The sequence below is a fragment of the Phocoena phocoena genome, chromosome 8 (genome assembly GCF_963924675.1).
Source record: "Phocoena phocoena chromosome 8, mPhoPho1.1, whole genome shotgun sequence".
Lineage (NCBI taxonomy): Eukaryota > Metazoa > Chordata > Mammalia > Artiodactyla > Phocoenidae > Phocoena > Phocoena phocoena.
In genome coordinates this window covers 106,817,110-106,840,642 of record NC_089226.1, presented here as the reverse complement: position 1 = coordinate 106,840,642, position 23,533 = coordinate 106,817,110, and the positions used below count along the sequence as shown (strand labels likewise).

At 51.1% G+C, this 23,533-nt stretch overlaps 1 protein-coding gene across 1 annotated transcript in view; it reads right to left on the bottom strand.

Annotated features, from left to right (window-relative positions):
* Window positions 1-21,882: 21,882 nt before the first annotated feature.
* PPFIA1 (PTPRF interacting protein alpha 1) overlaps window positions 21,883-23,533 on the bottom strand; it is an 86,952-nt gene continuing 85,301 nt past the window's right edge. The window contains exon 31 of the mRNA XM_065881836.1: window positions 21,883-21,941. Coding sequence (XP_065737908.1) covers window positions 21,883-21,941 — 59 coding nt within the window. The remainder of the gene's footprint in view (window positions 21,942-23,533) is intronic.

Here is a 23,533-nt window from a genome sequence, read left to right as displayed (position 1 = left end):
GTTACAGAGGCCCGGGAGAACCCTGCGCAGAGGCCGACGCAGACACCTTTGCCTGGCACCCCAAAACCCTAGAGGGCACAGGGCAGGCTGGGGGGCTACAAGCTCAAATAGTCACTCATAATCCCCATGCCTGAGTGACACCCGTAGGAACAGAAGAAACGCAACATTTTTTAGCTCTAATACTGCTGTCAACCGGCATCAGAAACAAATAAGAAATGCTCCTGGCTTCAACTCAAGTGAGGAAATTTTCTGGAAAATAAAAAAGTCACGTGTGCACTTACTTCACTCATTGGGAATATCTTCCTCTCCCACTGAGTCTCATGACAACGATACTGTCCAACATTGGGAATGCACCGAATGTCACCAATGGTAAATTTTGTTGTATTTTACCACAATTTTTTTAAAAAGCACCCATCGTAACTTCAAAGTGGAAATTTGGAAATTACTGGAAACCTAATAATGATTTTCTTAACTCGGACTCTGACAAGTCAAATATTTCAAGCGTTGCTTTGCCATATACTTGGGAAAACAGCACATAAACGCCAACCTGTCCTCCACTAGGCAGCTCTGAAGACTGGCGCCCTGCCTCCGCGGCAGAGTCCTGAAGTTCCGTATGCTTTATCTAGTGGACAGAGCAATGGTGCAGCTTCACAACTGGACCACATCGTTCTTTTCTCAACCGCAAAGGCAAAATCTAGCTTTGAAGGGTTTCAGAAGAAAACTATGTATGAGAAGAATGGATTCATTCTCCCCAAAAGTACTTATAAAATTTCACATAGGCCAGGAAGCAACTGAAAGCTTATTTTCATCTAATCAACCAGACGCCCCACCCCAGCGTCTGAACTGAGGACGAGCAAGTCTCGCTCTGTGGGGTCACCGTGCTTCTGTGTGAACCCAGACCGGACGAGAGCCCTTCACAAGCCTGAGACTCCCCTGTCCAGGTCCACCACCCACCGCCAGCTCCGCCGGGTCACAAGTCCAAGGCGGTGGCGGGGGTAAATCAGGGTGCAGGGCTCTCAGATTTCCAGATGCAACTCCCGCCATGTCACCTGGGCAGAGAATCACGTGCCACCAGGTGGGACAGGACCAGCAATGTCCCTTCATGGCCACTTCAAACCTTGTTCCCCTCTGACCAGGTACGGCAAAGCACGGCAACAATTTCCCAGACGTGGACTTCCCTGGTGGCTCAGTGGTTAAGAATCCGCCTGCCAATGCAGGGGACACGGGTTCGAGCCCTGGTCCAGGAAGATCCCACATGCCACGGAGCAACTGAGCCCGTGCGCCGCAACTAATGAGCCTGCGCTCTACAGCCCACAAGCCACAACTACTGAGCCCACGTGCTGCAACTACAGAAAGCCCGCACGCAGGAACAAAGACCCAACGCAGCCAAAGATAAATAAATAAAAGACCAGTTTCTTTTGAGATTAAAGTAAAACATAGAACACATAGAACTTAACCAAGAAATAGTTTCTTAAAAAAAAAAAAAAAAAAAAGAATTTCCCAGACGTGAACTGCTTTTGACACAATTTTCGAGAGCCAACGGACTAGGTTCAGCACAACCAATGCGCCCAGTCACAGATGGGGAAACAGCTGCCTGAAGCTAAACGGTTTGCCCTCAGCCTCTGACTGCCCAAGCCAAGTGTGCCCCGTGACACCACACTTTCCTGGAGAAGGGGCTGCCCACCTGCAGGACTCTAGCTGCCTAGAGTTCCAACCACTGAGGAGACGGTCACACAAAAGCCGGGGGTCTCCAGTGAGGCTCACTTCCCCCCGAAGGCAAAGGTGAAAGCCGATGTCCCAGCCTGAGACGTTTCCAGACTCATGGGGCTAACGCTAGCAGAGCCCACTCTTCACCCATCTTTCTGGAAGCCGGCTTCACTCGTGCGCAGGTGAGCACTTCCAGGCTCTCCCTAACGTCGTGCCCGCTGCCTCCCCCGCCCACCATGGGACAGGAAGAAGGCGCCAGGTGGCTGCTCAGACAGGACAGAGATGCTCCAGGTCCTGCACTCCAGAGTTCTGCAGAATCCTCTCCACTCCCTAGATCACAGGCAACACTGGAAATTGACCTTATTTTTCAAACAAGGAAATTTCCTCCCAGACAGTTATCATCCCAATCTCTGCAAACCCAGCAAAAGAACACCCCTCGTGTTCCCTGTCAAAGGGGTTTTACCTTGCCCACCCACGGGAGAGCACAGGAGAATGTTCACAGTGCACAAACCTTTCTTTTCCAAGCAAAGATGAAAGGTGCTCACAAAACTCTGTTTAAAACACGGGAATCCAACGAGGAATTTCCAGGCATTTGTGAATTACTCTGTCTGTAAAAAGATTAAGAGTAAAAAGCTCAGAAGGATATGTGCTGACGGGCACCCAGGGCAAATCTTTACGTGTGGAGATCCTTTTAGAATACCTCGGAAATCCTCCCAAACATAACGGGGTTTTGCAGAGCAATCTGAAAGGAGGGTGGGAAGAGTTACATTTTACTAACCAAAAAACTCAACGGATTTTCAGCCACAGTGAGAAACTACAGAAAATAAAAAAGTTCCAAAAGATTTATGACTGTCTGAAGTTTCTTCTTAATGCAATCAGAAACTATTGCCTCAATTGCTAACATACATTTCCTGTTTGCTAGAATCCTGATTGCTTTCCATTTCTGGTCCATCCTAATTTATGACTCTACTGAAAATCATAAAATTCTATTACCCTGGGTTTTTAAGAAAAAATAACATAAGAGAAGCACTCCCTGAAGGAAGGGATCATGATGTAGCTGGGATAAAACCCAGCGTGGCGACGGCTACTGGAATGTGAAGAGGGGCGACTCGGGGAGCAAAGGAGAAGCAGGCTGCATCTCTGATGAACGGGTATGGTCACTGCACAGGACCAAGACTCCAATTCCCCAAGCCACCAGCTCAGCACCTCTTGATTGGACACTGCACTGCCAGACGTTACAGATGAATACAATCTCCTTGTTCTCCAGGAACAAACCAGTCACAGGCAAACACCATTTGTATCGGCACACGGCTTGCCATGCTTTAGGAACTAGAAGGGTGATGCTCTGCTGGCCCTCCTCACGCTCAATTTCCCCTTTGGAGGCCCTAACTTCCGCAGGTTGCTTAGTACATTCTGGGTATCGCAGTTATCAGCCAGCATCTATAAAAGTCTACCCAAGGGCAGCTAGTGATAGGCTCAAATCTACAGTAATTTATTACCCTCTCAACACTTTAAGTTTTTGAAAAATTAAAAGCCTGGGGCTTTTTGGATCCAGAGGTAATGCCTCTGGACCCCTACCTCACACCATACACAAAAACTAACTGAAAAATGGATCAAAGACCTAAATGTCTGAACTAAAACTATTAAACTCTTAGGGAAAAAAAAAAAAAAACATAAGCACAGATTTTTATAAGCTTGAATTTGGCAATAATGCTTATATATGACACCAAAAGCACAAGTGAAAAGAGAAAAAAATAAATTGGACAAAGTTTTAAACTTTGTGCTTCAAAGGACACCTACCAAGAAAGTGAAAATAATTCACAGAGAGACACATATATTTTCAAATCATATAGAGAATATATAAAGAACTCTTACAATTCAATAATAAAAAGGACAATTAACCGTATTTTTAAATGGGCAAAGGACCTGAACAGACATTTCTCCAAAGATACAGAAATGGATGATAAGCTCAAGGAAAGACAGTATCATTAACCATCAAGGATATGCAAATCAAAACCAATGAGATACCACTCCACACATTCTAGAATGGCTACTATCCAAAAAACAAACAATAATAAGTTTGCTAAGGGTGTGGAGAAATCAGAACCCTCTTACGTTGCTGGTGGGAAAGTAAAATGAAAAAGTCTGGCAGTTCCTCAAAAGGTTAAACACAGAGGTACCGTATGTCCCAGCAATTCCACTCCTAGGTATATACCCAGAGAAATGAAAACTTCCACAGAAAACCTGTAAAGGAATGTTCATAGAGCATTACTCCTAACAGCCCCAGAGTGAAAATAACCTAAATGTCCATGTTACGTAATAGATACATAGCAGGTAGTCTATGCATACAATGGAATAGTATTTGGCAATAAAAAGAGTGAAGTACTGACACACGCTACAACATGCATTACCCTTGAAAACATTATGCTAAGTGAAAGAGGCCAGACACAAAAGACCAGATATTACACAGTCCCATTTACATGAATGGCCAGATCTGGCAAATCTACAGAGACCAAAAGTAGACTGGTGGTCGCTTAGCGCTGGGGGGCTGGGGGACGGGGACAGGGTTTCTTTGTGAGGTGATGAAACCACCCACGCACAATTAGCTTTCCATTAACCTCACCCTCTCCAGGGCAGCAGGAAGCCAAAGGGAACAGAAAGGTATCTGAGCAGCCAAAACAGACATCACAAGGCCCACTCCCTGCACCACAACTGCTCAGAGGACTCCCCTCCCACCTGGGCCTCCTCCAAGGTGACTCAAAGCACCGAAACCTGGTGGACAACGCGCCACCCCAGGACATGGGCCACTGCAACACAAGGCAGTTCCCGGGGCTCACCACCATTCTCTCCCTCGACCATGTGCCTCCCCAGCCCCTACTGAGTGCCACGGACCAAAGATCTGCATCACCAATGCCGTTCATACAATTTAAGTGTTTTATAGATACGTCCAGCAAAATGTTTCAACTAAAAGTCACAGGTAGTGCGGGCAAACTGCCAATTGGAGGGGGGGAGGGGCAGAGCATCAAAGACAACCCTGCGTCCTCCGCTCTTCACTCTTGTGTCCGGAGGGGCCTTTAGGACCCTTCCTTGCTCCTTGGGCTCCGGGAGTACCTTCCATCCAGGAGAGGAGCAGGCCCACCTGCGGCACCGGCGTGGTGACTCACCCCGCCGTCAGGCCCGGCCCAGCGCCGGCCTGAGGGGGGCCGCCGGGCCGAATCACGCGGTCGGGCCCCGGCGGCTTAAGCCCCGACCAAGCTCCGCGGGACCAAGTCACCGCGGAGCCCCAGCGGGGAGCGCTCGCCAGGGACGCCTCCGGAGCTGCGTCCAGCGGGAAGAGGATTCCTCGCCCCGGAGCCCGACGCGGCCAGATCCCAGGGGGAGGAAGCCCTGTCCCCCTCCACCCGAGACCCTCCGGCGGGGCCACCCAGCTCGCGTCGGAATACTCCCCAAGAGCCCCTTCCAGCTCATTTCCAGCACCCCCAGAGGAGGGGCTGTTCCCAACCCACAGCCTCTCAACTCTGCAGCTGCGCCGGTCGCTGCATTTCCACTGACCTGATTGCAACACCTCCCGCTAGGTGCGGGCCCGGGAGCGGGGTGGGAACTGCCCCGCCCGGCCGCCCGGAGACCCCAGCCCCTCCGCCCCTGACCCGCCCCGGGACCCGGACCCCTTCCTGTAGGGCTCCTCTCCTACCCTAGTCCCCCTCTCAGCCCTCCGCCCCGGCCCCTCCCCCTCGGCTCTCTGCCCCCGTCTCCTAACCCTCCAGGAGGTCCTGGATCCCCTCCCCGGAGGCCCCCTCTCCTCCTAGTTTCCCTCAGCCCTCCGCCCCCTTCCGCTAAATCCTCGGGGCCCGACCTCTCCCCCTAAGCCCTCTCTCTGCCCCTTCCCCCGACCTTGCGGGTCCTGCGCCCCCTCCTGAAGGGCCCCTCCCCTCCCCCTCCCCTCCCCCCTCCCCTCCCCTCCCCTAGACCCCCTCGGCCCTCTGGCCCCTTCCTCCTAGGGACCCGGGCACCCTCCCCTCATACCCCGGATCCCTCTGCCTCTGGTCCCTCTCCTCCCCCTTCCTGCCCGCAGCCCCGGGCCCCTCCCCCTCCATCGCCCCCGACCGCTCAGAACCGCGTGCCCTTCCCCCTCAGGCCCCGACCCCTTCCCCTTCCCCCAACCCGCCCCCTTTCCTCTGACCTCCGCCTCTCCCTCCGGCCCAGCCCGTCCCTCAGCCCCCAGCCAGCCCATCCCCTTCTCTCCGACCACAGCCCCCTGCCCCGGGAAGCCTCGCCCGCGCTCCCCCCGCGCCCGAAACCGCGAGCGGAAATGCGGCGAGACCGACGCGGCCGCCGCTTCCTTCCCGTTTCAGGACCCGGCGGCGCCCCGGGACCGCAACTGAGGAACCGGCCCTCCCCACCTGGCGGAAGGCGCGCTCGCTCACCACCACTGCGGTCGCTCCGCTCCAGCCCGTCTCCGCCCTGCCTCCGCCGCGCCGCCAGCTCCCGCCGCTCCCGCTTCTCCTGCCGCTCCCAGGCGCCCCTCTCCACTTCCGGTTCCGCGGGCGGGGGCGGGGCCGCATCCGGGTCCCCGAGGCCCCGCCCCCGCCGGCACGCCCCGCCCCCGCCCGGTCAGAGGCCTACGGCCTTGCTGAGACAGCGGGGTGGGAACCGTGGTCAAACCCCGGCTGACTGGCCCGAGGTCCCTGCAGCCTCCCTCGTCCACGTGGCGCCGGAAGCGCCCACCGCTGGCGCAGGCGCGAGCTCCGCCCAGGTGCCAGCCTGCAAAGCGTGCTTAAAAGTTAGATGACTGTACAGAGTATATTTAGGCCCACCATGCGCGGGCCAGACTGTGCTCAGATGGACACAATCCAAGGTGCCCATACGGAATTCATAGCACAGCCCGAGGGAGCAAAGGGAAAATGAGCCGGGAAAGGGGACAATGCCAAGTGCGCTGAGCCCTGAGGACACAGGAGGTAACTGTGACGGCCAGTCACCTAGGAGGAATAGCGCCCTCCTCATCCATCCATCTGACCATCCATTACCCATACGTACACCATCCATCCATCCATCTTCTCCATCCATTTTCCATCCATCATCCATTCACCCACCTATCCATCCACCCACCCATCCATCCAGAGAAGGCCAGATATGTGTCAGGAATAGAGGTCAGCAGAATAAACGTGGTCCTTGCCCTCAGGGACCTTTCAGCCTAGAAGAGGGGGCAGGCATTAATCGAATAAGTATATACTTAGGAAACAAGGTATATGCTATAGAAGAAGTCAAAGGTCATGACATTATATTGGGGAGAAGATGGGACCCGAGCTCATCCAGGAGATCGGAGGTTTCTGTGAGCAATTAACATTTGTGCTAAGATCTGAAGGCCAAACAGAAGTAAACAAGGTAAGAAGGGAAAACTTTTCCAGGTAAGGAGAGTCTGTGCGAAGGTCCTGAGTCAGGAAAGGTCTTGCCACATGGGAACTGAAGGAAGTTCAGTGCAGCAGAAGTGTGGTGATGAAGCAGGGTAGTGGGGCAAGATGGGGCCAGGTCATGTAGAGATTGGGAGGGCAGAGCAAGGACCTTAGTCTTTATTCTAGAAGAAACGGGAAGTCCTTGGAGGAGATTAAGCAGAGGGGAGACATCATACAGTTTGAACTGTAATGAAATCCCTCTGGCTGCTGGGTGGAGAGTGGATGGGAAGATGGCCAGGTAGGATCCTAATATCCTACTCGCTACCACCAGTTCAGGCAGACTGTTGGCAGCAAGTAAGATGGAGAGAAGTGAGTAGGTACAAGATACATTTAGGAAGTTAAACTGTCAGGTTTGAGGATGGACTGGGGGTATGGGGTGGGGAAGGAGATGTCAGGGGTCAAAGGATAATTTTTTAAAGATAAAATCATGATTTTCATACACATGTAAAATGAACACATGTCAAAGATCTTATTTCACTTAATAATAAATGAAGCAAAAATGTGTTACAACTTGTTCAGAGGAGAAGACAAAGGCATGCTGAAATGAATTTGCAAAAACCGGTCTATCCATAGGGCAATGTCAGTTGTATTTCATTGGACACAGGTAATTTACCTTTCTGTGGGTGCAGATTATTTGCATTGCTGTCTGTTTTCTCCAGGTTAACTTCTACCTCTACAGAGGTATGGAATAATCTAGGCAAAAATAACAAAGGCAAAAAAAAAACACACAAAAAAACACAAAGGCACACACCCTGCAGAATCTTGTTTATCAGAGGCTCCAGCATTCTGTTAAAAGAATACCTAAGAATCATTTTTGCCCATTCTAAAGTCTGGAATTTTTCCTTCCAAAAGGATGACTCCTAGTATCTGAGTAGATGCTCAGACAGGGCAGATGGGCAGGGTGGGGAATGAGGGTTGGAGGGTGGGGGAGAAGATGCACCAAGATTGCGATGGAAGAGTGAGGATACGTTTGTGGACTTGGTACCTTTGAGGGGCCTGTTGCATGTCAAAACGAGGTCCACGAAGTGATGCTGGAGAGATGGCTTTTGAGCAGAAGCTTTAAGACTAAGCAGAATAAGGACTTAAAAAGGTAGGAAAGGCCATCCCGGGAAGAGGGAGGGATTGCAGCAAAGGCACAGAGGTGGCAAAGAACGGGGTCCGCATAGAAAACCTTGAGGTCAGATGGATAGAATCGAAGTGTTTTCGCTTCCGTCATTACCACGGACAGTGCAGTGCTGTGTGCAGTCAGGCATCAAGCTGATTGCTTGGTGGACTAAGGGAAGGCTCCCTTTTGATATAGGCTTTTAGGCTCTGGACGCAGAGGATCTGACAATAGATCCCAACTCCAAGGCCTACTAGCTTTGTGACCGTGGCCAGTCACTCTGTCTCTCTGAGCCCCGGTCTCCCCATTTCTGCAGCTAGCTGTTGTCTCCTGGAGATTGTAATATGCAGGTCCCATGTTGCTTGGTTAGCCCAGGGCCCAGCATACAGTTCGTGCCCAGTAAGTGTTGGCCCTGTTGACTGAAAAAGGATGCACAACGTGAGAGCTGTGAGTTAAGTTTTATTTGGGGCAAAGTGAGGACTACAGTCTGAGAGACAGCCTTTCAGATGGCTCTGAGGAACTGCTCCAAAGAGGTGGAGTTGTGGGGGTGGCGGGGCACAGTAGACATATGATTTTAGTGAAGGGAGGGGTACGTGCCGTCAAACACACATCTTCACAGAGGCTTGCTGCTAGTCACAAGTTGCAGATGTCCCTGTTAATAATTTTAGTGCTTTTCTAGGTGTGAGAAGATGCAAGAAATTGGACTCAGAAAATCTTCTCCTGAAAATATCTAACTATCTGAAGACCTGTTCTGCCGGTTTTTCCCAGAGTACAGAGCACTTCATTCCTGATCTCCACCCTGACCTCCTTTCAGGGTAGGTTGAAAGTCAGCGACTGCAGTGGCTCATGACTGCATCCTTGTAGAGGCAGAGGGAAGTATCCCACCTGGAAGTAGGGGAACTAACATTTGGGGACAGCCTGGCTTTGTCAGACACCACTGTGAGATTTTTAAAGTATAAGTGTGATATTGTGATTTATAAGAAATATGGGGACTTCCCTGACAGTCCAGATTCCGGGCTGTCACTGCTGTGGCCCGGGTTCAATCCCTGGTTGGGGAACTGAGATTCCCGCGAGCCACGCAGCGCGGCCAAAATAAAAATTTTTTAAAAAGAAGTATGTATTTGGTCATTCAGATGACCACATGTATATTTCTTATATATAGTTGATCTTCATTCACAGTTCCTGTTTTACAGCTCCCCAAACCCTTGGAATTTCCTAACTGTTAAGAGCATAAATGCGTCTCGTTATATGAATGAGCTGACTTTTGGAAAGCACCTAAGGATGGGAGCTGGTTGCCAGGAGAACCGACTAAGTGGCTAGAGGGCTGGAAATTTCAGTCCCACCCTTGAGCTCTGGGGAGGGGAGAAGTGAAGAACGGCGGGTTGAATTAATCGCCAAGGGCCAAGAGTTCATCAATCGTGCATGTGTAATGAATCCTCCATAGAGACCCAAAAGGACGGGGTTCTGGGAGCTCCCGAGTCGGTGAACGTGTGCAGATCTGGGGAGAGCGCTGCTTGGAAAGCATGGAAGCTCTGACTCCTTTCCCACACCTTGCCCTGTGCATCTCTTCCATCTGGCTGTTCCTGAGTTCCTAACCTTTTAAAATAAATCTGTGATCTAGTAAGTAACAAGGTTCTCTGAGTTCTGTGAGCCACTCTAGCAAATTCATCAATCCCAAGGAGGGTTGGGAACCTCTGACTTATAGCCAGTGGCTTAGAAGCACAGGTGACAACCTGCACTTGGGGCTGGTGTCTGAAGTCCAAGGAGGAGGTCGTGGGAACCTCCAGTCTGTAGCCGGTGAGTCAGAAGCGCAGGTAGCAACCTAGACTTGCAGTTGACGTCTGAAGTGGGCGGGCGGGAGCTGTGCGACTGAATCTGTAACCTTCAGGCTCTGACGCCACCTCGGAGCAGGTAGCGTGAGAACTGAGCTGAATTCTCAGGCGCCCTGCCGGTGTCTCAGAATTGTTTGTTGGCGGGGGGTGGGGGGGACTACCCCGACATTAGAAGTGGAGTCTCAGAACACCAATAGGACATTTCATTTTCCCCTCAAAACAGCTTTATGCGTTGAAATTATTTTTTAAGAGTAGTTTTTATTGAGCTATAATTACACAAAATACAACACACCCACTTACAGCGTACAATTCAGTGGTTTTTTAGTATTGTCAGGAGGTGGTACTGTTATCCTCCAGGGCTCCTGGCCCCCTTAATCAACAGAAATGGATCAGAGGCCAGACAAGAAATTCAGGCAAGGCTGTACTGGGGCCCCCGCTGCAGCAGTGGGGAGGGAGAACAAGTAAGAGGTTCCCTCGCTCACTTCCCGAGGGGGGCAGCTGGTTCCCTCTATGGGGGGCGGGTAGGGGTGTGTCCTGGGGTCGGGCTGGAGCGGTGACTTAGGGGGTTTGCCCAGCCCTTTTTTTTTTTTTTTCTTTTTGCGGTACGCGGGCCTCTCACTGTTGTGGCCTCTCCCGTTGCGGAGCACAGGCTCCAGACGCGCAGGCTCAGCGGCCATGGCTCACGGGCCCAGCCGCTCCGCGGCATGTGGGATCCTCCCGGACCGGGGCACGAACCCGCGTCCCCTGCATCGGCAGGCAGACTCTCAACCACTGTGCCACCAGGGAAGCCCCGCCCAGCCATTTGGGGGTGTTGTGTGCAGGGGGCATGCGCAGTACCCTGCTTCTGCTCCCGGCTCTTCAGAAGTGGCAGTTGGGTTTTGGGGCTTTTTGTATCTTGTTGTCCGTAATTGCCCCAACTGTACATGCACGCAGTTATTTTTAGTCCCTTAAAGTTTCTTTGTATTTTGTTGCTCAAGGAGATGTTTGTCCAGATGTAAGCACTGCAGCAAAGGGTCCCAGGTCCCAGGTCCCAGCCCGTCTCAGTGCAACCGTCACCACAACCGACCTTTGGAACATTTTCATCCCCCCCAGAGGAGACCCTGCTTGTTAGTGATCAATTTCTATCCACCCCACCCCACCCCAAGCAACCACTCATCTGCTTTCTCTCGATGAGCTGGAATTATTTTTTAAATATTTATTATATTACATAATTATATAATACATATGCCACATTCAATGAGCTGGAATTACTGCTTCCATTGTCCAGATTAGAATAACCAAAGCTCACAGGAGACTGGTCAGCAGGAAGGTGACGTGAGCTTTGTGACGCACAAAGACCACTCTGGGTGCTACGGGGAGGACAGACCATGCTTCAGAGTGACTTCTGGGGAAAAGGTGTGGCAGGTTCCCCCGCTGAAGCACTGTTTCTGCCCCTCAGGAGGGTGTGGGAAAGACCAGCTGGCCACCTAGCAACTATAGAACCGATGTAAACTTTGAAAAGCAAAAAGGTACAGCCATGTTCCAAGGTGAATACCTCTGTGGACCAAAAGTGAACAGAAATGCAAAGCAGTGGGCAGGCTGAGGCTGCGGGTCCACTTACACATGGATTATTTTCCAACAGTAAATGCGTTAGACCCACATGGTTCAAGGTTGGTTGAATCTTCGGCTGTGGAGCTATGGCTGTGGAGGAACCGCGTCTACAGAGGGCCCACTATAAATTATATTCAGATTTTTGACTTTGAGGAGGGCTGGCACCCCTAACCCCTGAGTGGCTCAAGGGTCACCTATGCACCAAGAAACACAATAAAACTGCAAACTCTCAAGAATCAAAAATCATAAAAGCTACCAGAGGGCTTCCCTGGTGGCGCAGTGGTTGAGAGTCCGCCTGCCGATGCAGGGGACGTGGGCTCGTGCCCCGGTCCGGGAAGATCCCACATGCCGCGGAGCGGCTGGGCCCGTGAGCCATGGCCGCTGAGCCTGCGCGTCCGGAGCCTGTGCTCCGCAAAGGGAGAGGCCGCAACAGTGAGAGGCCCGTGTACGGCAAAAAAAAAAAAAAAAAAAAAAAAAAGCTACCAAAATGAAAAGACAGATGGTTTACAAAAGGATGACAATGAGCCCCACTACAGACATGCCCTCTGCCTAAAGGGTGTCAGGTGACAGTGGGCTAGTATCTTTGAAGTGTTGAGAGAAAATAACCATCAATCTGGAATGTGATAATTTCCGAGAGTGTGTTGTAGATGTTATAATAATGAGTCTTATTATGGACTGAATGGTGTTCCTGACCCCCAGCTCCTCAGAATGTGACTGTATTTGGAGATGAGATAGGGCCCTTAAGGACGTGACTAAGGTTAAGTGAGGTCATAAGGGTGAGGCCCTAACCTAATAGGACTGGTGTCCTTATGAGAAGAGGAGAAAAGGACACATACACACACAGAGGGATGTCCCCGTGAGGACACAGGGAGAAGACGGCCGTCTACGCGCACCGAGGAGAGAGGCCTCAGGAGGACCTGGCCCCACCCACATCTGGATCTGGAATTCCAGCCTCCAGGACAGGGGACAGTGATGTCTGTTGGTTAAAGCCCCTCGTGTGTGACATTGTATTGTAGCAGGCAGAGCAGAGTCATACAGCCCTCAGCGTGTCCACCCCTCTTTGTTGTGTGACTGACCTAGCCGGTTTGGGCTATAATAACAGAATACCTTAGGCTGGGCGGCTTATAAATTTCTCTCTCACAGTTCTAGAGGCTGGGAGTCCCAGATCAAGGTGCCAGCAGAATTGGTGTCTGGTGAGAGCTGGCTTCCTGATTCATAGCCGGCCAGCTTCTCCTCGTGTCTTCACGTGGCGAGGGAGCTCTCTGGGTCTCTTTCATAAGAAAACTGATCCCATTCATGAGGTCTCCACCCTCAGGACCTAAGCATCTCCCAAAGGCCTCACCTCCACGTGCCGTCACACTGGGCATTAGGTTTCAACGTACGAATTGGCGGGGGGAACACAAACATTCAGTCCACAGCAGTGACATAACTGTTCTGCTTCTCAGGAAACAGATCTATTTCTCCAAGCTTTTGAATCTGGACTGGCATTGTGACACTCTGATCAATAGAACGTGGCAGAAATGATATTGTATGAATTCTATTTTTGGGGGGGAGTGTCCCCCCACACCGCACGGCATGTGGGTTCTTAGTTCCCTGCCCAGGGATCGAACCCGTGCCCCCTGCAGTGGAAGCACGGAGTCTTAATCACTGGACCGCCAGGGAAGTCCCATTGCATGCGTTCTAAACATAATGTTAGGGATCCCTAACATTACGGTGTTAGCCCTTACGATGCCTTGCTGCTTCCGGTCTTGCAGTCTTGGAACTTGACACTGCACTGCTGTGAAGAAGCTCCTGGAGTGTGAGAGACGCCACATGAAGGAGAACCCGGGCCTCCCAGCCGAAAGCCAGCACCAGCTTCCAGGTACTTGACTGAGACCGTCTCGGACTTCCCAGCCCCACGAGAGCTGTCAGGTGACTGCCATCTCGTAAGTGGTTCCAGGAAAGACCAGCAGAAGAACCACCCAGACTGCCAGTCCACCGAAGCAAGAGAAACAAGAAATCATTGTTTTTACCACTAAGTTTTGGGGTGGATTTTTACAAAGCAACAGATAAGACAGCAGATGGCGATCTTTCAGGGAATTGTGAAATCGATTTTCTGGGGGAGGAAAACAGCATAAAAAGTATATAAGACGGCAGAATAGAATATATGAGTTCATTTCACATGTAATAGTTGCAATTATCTATTGCTGTGTAATAAGGCACTCCAAAAGTTCATGGTGAAAAACCACCACCATTTTATGCTGAAACTTCATACGCTGGATCAGGAGTTTGGAAAGTGCAGGGGATGTGGCTCATCTTTGTTTTCGATGGAGCCTCGGCTGTGATAGATCAAATTTTGGGCCGTGGCTGGATGAACTGATTAGGGCCGTATGTCTGGGGCCTTGACTCTGTCTGCTGGGTGCATTCCTCGTTTCTTCTCCCCATCAGGTCTTCAGGAACAGGAACGTCCAACTTGGCTTCTTCACTTCCAATAGGCTGGCAAGAGCCGCGAGGATCTCGCTCTGCACAGCTCTCCATGGGGCCAGCTTGGGCTTCCTTACAGCATGGTGGGCCTGGGTAGCTGGACTTCTTACTCGGTGGCTGGTTTCTGCAAGGCTTCTGCTGACCTCGCTTCAGAGGTCCGTGAACATCACACCTGCTACATTCTGTTGGTCAACCAGGTAAGTCACTGAGGCCAGCCCAGGCTTAAGGAGGTCGGGAGGGGGGGATTAAGACCCCACCTCTCAATGAGAGGAGCAGCAAAGAATGCAGCCTAGCGGGTATTTTGTCACATACTGTATTTCTAAGATGTCATTGCTTGTGAGACAGACACATCCTGACTTCACGGGTAAAAAGATGTGAAAAAACGGTCCTAATAAAATTGATGAAATGTAGTGTATACATGCTGAGCTGTGGTGTAAAATGTTTTCCACTGTGGCTTGCTTAAAAGTTCAAAACTAGGCTAAATTACATTCCAGAGTGAGAGCCAAGAAGCAATTTCCAGACATCTAGTCCAGACGAAGACAGTTTGTCACATGGAGGATGTCCCTAAAATAACTATTAAAATTTTTGTTATGCTAAAAAAATTCACACGAATGCAAAAATAGCTTAATATAATAAACCTTCATGAAACCGTTACCCATCTTCTTTTCTTTCTTAACATCTTTATTGAAGTATAATTGCTTTACAATGGTGTGTTAGTTTCTGATTTATAACAAAGTGAATCAGTTATACATACACGTATGTTCCCATATCTCTCCCCTCTTGCATCTCCCTCCCTCCCACCCTCCCCATCCCACCCCTCTAGGTGGTCACAGAGCACCGAGCTGATCTCCCTGTGCTATGCGGCTGCTTCCCACTAGCTGTCTATTTTACGTTTGGTAGTATATATATGTCCATGCCACTCTCTCGCTTTGTCCCAGCTTACCCTTCCCCCTCCCCATGTCCTCAAGTCCATTCTCTATGTCTGCATCTTTATTCCTGTCCTGCCCCTAGGTTCATCAGAACCTTTTTTTCTTTTTGTAGATTTCATATATATATATATATATGGAATACATATATACGGTAGTTGCTTTTCTCTTTCTGACTTACTACACCCTGTATGACAGACTCTAGGTCCATGCACCTCATTACAAATAACTCAATTTCGTTCCTTTTTATGGCTGAGTAATGTTCCATTGTATGTATGTGCCACATCTTCTTTATCCATTCATCTGTCGATGGACACTTCCATCACCCATCTTTAACAGTTATCTCCCCACAGGGTCAATTTTGTTTGATCCATATCCTGACTTGTCCCTGCCCCAGGATTATTTTAAAGCAAATGCCAGACACTGTATTATTTCATCTGTAAATACTGGGGAATACTGTCTTTCCACGTGCCTTTTTTGTTGTAATCACAGTAATCCACTTGGCTTGGCGATAGATAATATTTACAGCCTTATTAATGGAAACAGTGGACATGGATTCAACCAACTTTGATTTAACTGTGTTGGGAGAGGAAAGGGCAGGGCAGAGGAATGCTAAAATTCCCAGCTACCATAAAGAGTTGCCAATCTGCAAAGTCTAAAATTGGTGAATCAAGGGTTTCCCTGGTGGCGCAGTGGTTAGGAATCCGCCTGCCGGTGCAGGGAACATGGATGCGAGCCCTGGCCCGGGAAGATCCCACATGCCGCGGAGCACCTAAGCCCATGTGCGCCACGACTACTGAGCCCGAGAGCCACAACTACTGAGCCCGAGAGCCACAACTACTGAAGCCCACGCGCCTAGAGCCCGGGCTCCTCAACAAGAGAAGCCACCACAACTAGAGAAAGCCCGCACGCAGCAACAGAGACCCAACGCTGCCAAAAATAAAAATACATTTATTAAAAAATATAAATAAATAAATAAAATTGGTGAATCAAGGGTTTCCCTGATGGCGCAGTGGTTAGGAATCCGCCTGCCGGTGCAGGGAACATGGATGCGAGCCCTGGCCCGGGAAGATCCCACATGCCGCGGAGCACCTAAGCCCATGTGCGCCACAACTGCTGAGCCCGAGAGCCACAACTACTGAAGCCCACGCGCCTAGAGCCCGGGCTCCTCAACAAGAGAAGCCACCACAACTAGAGAAAGCCCGCACGCAGCAACAGAGACCCAACGCTGCCAAAAATAAAAATACATTTATTTAAAAATATAAATAAATAAATAAAATTGGTGAATCAAGGGGCCACATTAAGCACAAATTACTTAGGAGTAAGGAAGCAACTAGAGGAAACAGTTAACCCAGCTGCACATGGACCACAGAAGGGGAAGTCAGAGAGTGGGGCCGCTGGCGTCTCACTTAAGTGATATACACGTTATTACTTTGATTAAAATAAAACATTAAAAAGAAAATAAGGTGGGGACTTCCCTGGTGGTTCAGTGGGTATGACTCCACACTCCCAATGCAGGGGCCCCGGGTTCGATTCCCTGGTCCGGGAACTAGATCTCACATGCATGCCACAACTGAGTTTGCATGCCACAGCTAAGGAGCCTGCCTACTGCAACTAAGGAGCCTGCCTGCCACAACTAAGACCCGCTGCAACCAAATACATAAATATTAAATTAAAAAAATTAAGATGTTGGAGAATTGATGACTAAAATCTCTTCGGCCCTATAGGTAGTGTAATACTACAATTCCTCAGTTACGTTTTCTTTTTTTATATATATAAATTTATTTATTTCATTTTTGGCTGCATTGGGTCTTTGCTGCTATGCGTGGCTTCCTCTAGTCGCAGCAAGCGGGGGCTTCTCTTTGTTGCGGAGCACAGGCTCTAGGTGCGCAGGCTTCAGTAGTTGTGGCGTGCAAGCTCAGTACTTGTGGTGCACGGGCGTAGCTGCTCCGCGGCACGTGGGACCTTACCGGACCAGGGCTCAAACCCGTGTCCCCTGCATTGGCAGGCGGATTCTTAACCACTGTGCCACCAGGTAAGTCCCCAGATCACTTTTTAATAGAGCAGAGCCCATCTGTCTACCTTGGCAGCTAGGGACACTCACTGGCCCACCCAGGTAATCCAAGGCGATCTCATTTAAACTTCCACTCCAGTTGAAAGAATACCTCTCCTACCAGTCAAACCTGTTTGCACGCCACGGGTCATTTTGATTATTTAAAAATATTTTCCATGTTCTACCTGGCCAGTCTCTGCCAGCACCTGCCAGGTCACTGTGAGCCGTCTGACGGTCCTTCCCCGCACGTCCCAGCCCAGCCCCCTGCTCTCTGCTCACAGCACCCTTCGAGGGTCCAGTCCCCACTAGAGGGCAGTCTCTGGGCAGGGCCAGTTCTAGCCATCCTGGTATCTCCAGGGCAGCAGGGTCTTCTCCAGAGTGCCTGATGGTGGTGGTCCCACAAAGATACGTCTGTGCACATCTCTGGAACTGGTGAATGTGACTTTATTTGGCAAAGTGATCTTTGTAGACATAATTAAGGATCTTGAGATGAGATCGCCTTGGATTACCCGGGTGGGCCGGTGAGAGGTGTTCTTATAAAGAGACAGAAGATGAGACACTCAGACGAGAGGCCACGTGAAGACAGAGCAGACTGGAGGGATGCGGCCACGGCCACGGAAGCCAGCAACCACCGAACACTGGGAGAGAGAATGGACCCTCCCCTCGAGCCTCCGCAAGGACCTGGCCCGCCTCCTCTCCCCCTGCACCTGCGCGCCGGGCGCAGGACTGCGCACGGTGCCGGTCTCAGACAGCAGTACCTGAAAAGGTGCCCCGCTGAGTCCAGGACATGAAACAGCAAAGGCACCGGCTACCCATTCTCACCAAGGGATTAAGCCAAGGAAATGTAAGAAACAAAAGGATCTGCGATATTTAGAAATGTATTGAGGACTTCCTTGGTGGCACAGCGGTTAAGAATCTGCCTGCCAGTGCAGGGGACACGGGTTCGAGCCCTGGTCCGGGAAGATCCCACGTGCCGCGGAGCAACTAAGCCCGTGCGCCACAACTACTGAGCCTGCGCTCTAGAGCCCGTGAGCCACAACTACTGAGCCCGCGTGCCACAACTACCGAAGCCCACGCGCCTAGAGCCCGTGCTCTGCAACAAGAGAAGCCACCACAATGAGAAGCCCGCACACCGCAACGAAGAGCAGCCCCCACTCACCACAACTAGAGAAAGCCCGCACGCAGCAACGGAGATCCAATGCAGCCAAAAATAAAAGTAAACAAATTTATAGAAATGTACTGAATGACACGTGGGTAGTTACAACAGCAGCTGTGGTAGCACTTGGATATGCACCTACTCGTCTATCTGGCAAGAACACAGGAAAGACGGACTCTTCCGGATACCCCGGAAACCCGTCTTGGGTGAGGAGAGGACTTAGCTCGTAAAAGGCAAAGAACAAAAACTAAAACCACAGTGACCTCAAAAATGCGTGACGTGAAACTTAGAGAGATCCTTAAGGGTAGGATATGTAGACTAACAAAGAGTTTTTAATGGTGGGAAGAGTCAAGATCCTCTTTAACGTGACCACACCTGGACTGCAGACTGACTTCCCTCCCATCCCTGTGATGGGCAAAGCCCTGGGCACTGGCTGTGGAGGGAGCAGACCTAAGAAGCATGGCTAACGAGCGTTCTAAGAGAAGCGAAACTACAGAAACATCTCCTTACTGCTTTCTTTGGGTATTTCTCCATCGACACTTGTTTTTAAAGGCCTAAGTGGAATCAGTGAAACAAGTTGTCATGACTCAGGACTTGGCTTGCGCTATCACAGAGGCCATGAATCTAGAAGGACACAGCCCTGGGACCCTTGCGTGGCCACGTGGGAAGAGCAGGACACCAAGCCTGCACAGAGGAGGCGGAACTGAGGAGCGCGCGCGCACCACCACCAGCACGAGTGCCTCTGCTTCGCCACTTGCTCCAGCTCTCTGGCCTCACCTCAGCTTGGAACAGATCCCAGCTGCTGCTGCCCCACCGGCCGCTCCTAAAAACGCACCTCCTGCAAGAGCTGCTGTTCCGGCTGCCCTGACTGTGCCCAGGGCTGCGGCGGCACAGGGGTATCGGACAAGTGTGGCTGCCATGCCTGATGCGGGGGGAGAGCCTGCTCCCAGATGTACCCAGAGCTGTGATTACGATTCTGCATTAAAAATCTTTTTTCATACTTCCCTAACTCCCTTGCTACATTCTTGTTTCTATGGAATATGTGAATAAAACTTGCTGACTAAAAAAAAAAAAAAATTAAAAAGCACCCACACCCATACACACGCACGCGAACACGCGCACACCCCCGGGGCTCCTCCTTCGGGTCCAGGTCTGGGTTGCCCTCGGCCGCCCCATCCCCGGACTCCACAGGTGAGCCTACGCAGCTCCACGCTGTTTCCGACAATCGGCCCGGTGCCTGCGGCAGCAGGGGCTTCCAGGGCCCGGCTCCACGTAGGTACTGATGAGCGGGCGCCTCTGGCCTCCAGAACCGAGGGCACGAACACCTGGTCACCCTCTGGAGGACACCTGACCCTACACTCCCATCGTCCAGCCTTTTTAGTCTGTCCATCCATTCCTATAACAGAACTTCCATATGACGACACTGGCTCCAATGAGTCGGCCTGGAGCGGGAGATACAACAGCTGCGGTCAGTTCTCAGTAGGGGCACAGCTTACCCTCGTACTCTGTATTGGCAGTGGAAAATTCTGCTTCAGTACTTTATTGAAAGAAAGCAATAAATAATACTGTGATAAAAATAGTTCAAAAGTAGACTGTACATACTTTGTTACATAATCAGGAAGTTCACAAAAGATGAATAGAAAAACAGAACGGTAACAGTGAACTGTACAAGTAAATTAAAGGCAGAGCCCGAATGCAAAAAGACACGCCATCTCTGTCTACCGGTACATCAGCTGCGTAATAAATAATGCACCATGATCTGAACACATCTCTTGCTGGCTTTTTAATATGCCATTTAAAAAGTAAAAGTTACATTTGCTACTTATACAATCCAAAATGGCTATATCGTCAAAATCTAAAAATGTACGACCAGGTCCATTCTTTAAACATGTTTACAGACAAATGTAAAAGGATGATTTACATCAGAAAAATAAGGCCTTGATTAGAGCCGCACTACATTGTTCTCAGCATCTCAGTGCCTCCACCTCCCGCGTGCGCCAGTGTCTCCTCCGCGAGCGCGGCGCTTCGTGATTGGTCCTCTAAGAGTCGGCGCCCTTGACCCGGCTTCCCAGGAGGGGGGCGGGGAAGGGGGCGGGCGCGGCGGGCTGCGGGGGCCCAGCCCCCACCCCTCCCCCGGAGTCGCTCTTCCCCCAGCTCGCGGCTTCTGCCAGCCGCCCGAGACGAGGTGTCCGGATCCACAGAGGCCAGGCTGCGGGAGAGCTCCCCACCGGTCCGAAGGGGTTTTCAGAGCGTTCTGACCCCTTCAGTCCAAATTTGATTAGAAGCTGCTGTTTAACACCCCGTATTTTTAATCTCTTCACGCTACAGAGTAAAGCATTTCTTGCTAGAAAAAGGACAGCTAAGGTCAGTCATTAAAATACAACAACAATTGCTTGAAAGTAAGTTGGCTTCTTTCAGAATGACTGTTGTAGGGCCAGGTTACATTTTGTAAGGGATACTGCACACTGTGTCATGATGATTTTACAAACGCAGTAAAATCCTTTTCTCTGTCACGGTTTATCATTAAAAAAATTAAACAAGAATAATTACAATAAAGGCATAATTTACAAAAGCCCTAGATTTGTTCATAGGATTTATACATACAAGCATTAAAGTACATTCCTTTGAAAGACTAAAATCAGATATAAGAACATGAATTGATCTGAAAGGATATTTATAGCCTGGATATACATGAAAAAGTAAGTAACTATATAAATGAAGTCATAAGTTTACATAAATATAAGAAACATTAAATTCTAAAATATTTTCTCTATGGTATTCATGAATTTTTCACTAATTAAAAACTCTGTAATAAAATATCTTAGGGTCCATATAACAAGTATTAACAGATTAAAGATTCCATTGAGCTCAAAATGTAGTCTTCGCTGGATTCAAAATGCTGCGTAATCACCTGTAGAAGTAGTGTGGGTAAACTGGAGAATAAAACAAAAGCAAGCGAGTCAGTCTCAGCTTCAAGTGCCCAAGCTCCTACCCCTCCACGACCCCCCCACCCCGCCCCGCAAGCCCTACGTTCTGTGCTTTGGCTGCTTTTAGAATGTAGGGACCAAGCGGATCACGGAGAGAATTCCTTGACTGACTTTCTTTTGACACACATCTAACAGCTGCTAATAAGAAAACCAATCATGCGTTCCAGCTGAGACGTGACAACGGAACCCTGAGAGCGGCGCGGGGAGGGCTGGGCTCCCGGGCCCACACCCACCCAGAGCACCACCCGCAGAGCAAGGGTGGCCCCTCAGCAGCGGCCGGCCCCGAGAGGCCGGCGCAGTTTCGTTTTCAAGTCGGGCCTCTGGACTGAGGCCACGGCGGCGCAGCCTCGTGAACCCTGACGCTCTGCGGCTTGCTCCCTTCGAGAAGGTGCACGCGAGACACGGTGCAGCACCAATGACGCGGGAGCGACACCAGCACGCAGGGCAACGCGACGGAGGCCCGGCCGCGCGCTGACCACTCCCGGCGGCAGCTAAGCGCCAAGGTCGCCTTCCGCTCTCCTGCCGCCCCGTCCCCCCGACGCTCCGGCGCCAGGGCGTGGCCTCCCCGCACCTGCGGGGCCGGGGCCAGGGCCGCCCTGTACTCACCGGCGTCGGCTCAGCAGGAGTAAGTCCTGACTGCAGCGGAGTCCAGCCTCTGCGCTCCCGCCACGCTGCCTGGTCCGACAAGCACGGGAGGGAGGAAGCGTGCAAACACAGCGTGCGGTTAGTGGTGGGACGCCACACGGGGGCACGAGGACGGACACGCACTCACATCCAGAGCGGCCACCTCCTGGGGGCTCTGGGGGGAACCACCGGAGGGGGAGGGGCGGACGAGCCGGAGAAAGGGAGCCTAAGGGCCACCGCGTGAGGGTCCCCTTCGCCTCCGCCACCATGGGGGGCACGGGGAGGTCACACTACAGCAGCAGCCGCAGTCAGATGACAGAGAAACGCCTGCACGGTGGGTGGCGACTACTCAGCGTGACCACGTGGTCCCTCCTTAAACCCTCTAGATTCAGAGAGCGCCTGGACTTCTCTTTCGCTGTATCCGCGAGGACGGTAGTCGGGCAACAGTGACAGCGGCCACGTGACGGGCCCCGCCAAGGGGACTGAAGCCCAGCACCGATGGCCTGGAGGCCCCGCGCTCTGTTGCCCCAGGGGGACCCGCCTGCCCTCTCTCCCCTGGGAGCCTTCCCCAGCGGCTTCGACAGTGGGCAGAGGGCAGAGGGCAGAGGACGGGGATGTAGCTAACAAAGCAGAAGCCCAGCGTCAGTTTCCACCCGAAAGGATGTCACCACTGACGTTTTTTTTCTTGTCAGGAAACAGGCTGTGGGGCCCAATAGGTACGCCCTCACCCCGCTTTAAACTGAGTCAGAAATTTCCATAACCCCTAGCAGAAATCCACTGCTCCCAACTCAACATTTTTCGTTTCCCCACAGGTCCACCAGGAACACACTTGACCAATATTTGGCCGCGGTTCCAGAAAGGGCTTAAGACAGCCGGTGCTGCTGATCGGAGCAGATCTTTTTTTGGTTGTTTTTAAAGCCATTGATTTGGACATTTTATTTTACTTTATTTATTTATATTTGGCCACACCACGTGGCACACAGGATCTTAGTTCCCGACCAGGGATCGAACCCGCGCCCCCTGCACTGGAAGCGTGGCGCCTTAACCACTGGGTCACTGGGGAAGTCCCGCACAGCATCTTTCTAAATCCTTCTGATCCTAAGAACCCCAGGGACCTGCTGCACTTTTTGCCTTCAAAAGCCATGAAAACAACCCATTTTAATGGTTTATGCCTTCCTTATCACACAGGGGAAGAAGTCATCTCCTATGTATTGCCTACACCTCTTTCTAGGAGTATTTTTAATTTACCAAAACTCTAATGTTAACATCACTGTGAGCATTTAACAGCGAAATGCGATTTATAACGAGGAGAATGGAAATGAAGCAGTGAGGAAAATGAGAAAGCACTCATTTAGACTATCCGATAAATTGAAGGCCAAGCTACGGTTAAAATCTGTAAAAATGGGGCTTCCCTGGTGGCGCAGTGGTTGAGAGTCCGCCTGCCGATGCAGGGGACGCGGGTTCGTGCCCCGGTCCGGGAAGATCCCACGTGCCGCGGAGCGGCTGGGCCCGTGAGCCATGCCCGCTGAGCCTGCGCGTCCGGAGCCTGTGCTCCGCAACGGGAGAGGCCGCAGCGGTGAGAGGCCCGCGTACCGCAAAAAAAACAAACAAAAAAAAAACAAATCTGTAAGCCGCCCTCACTA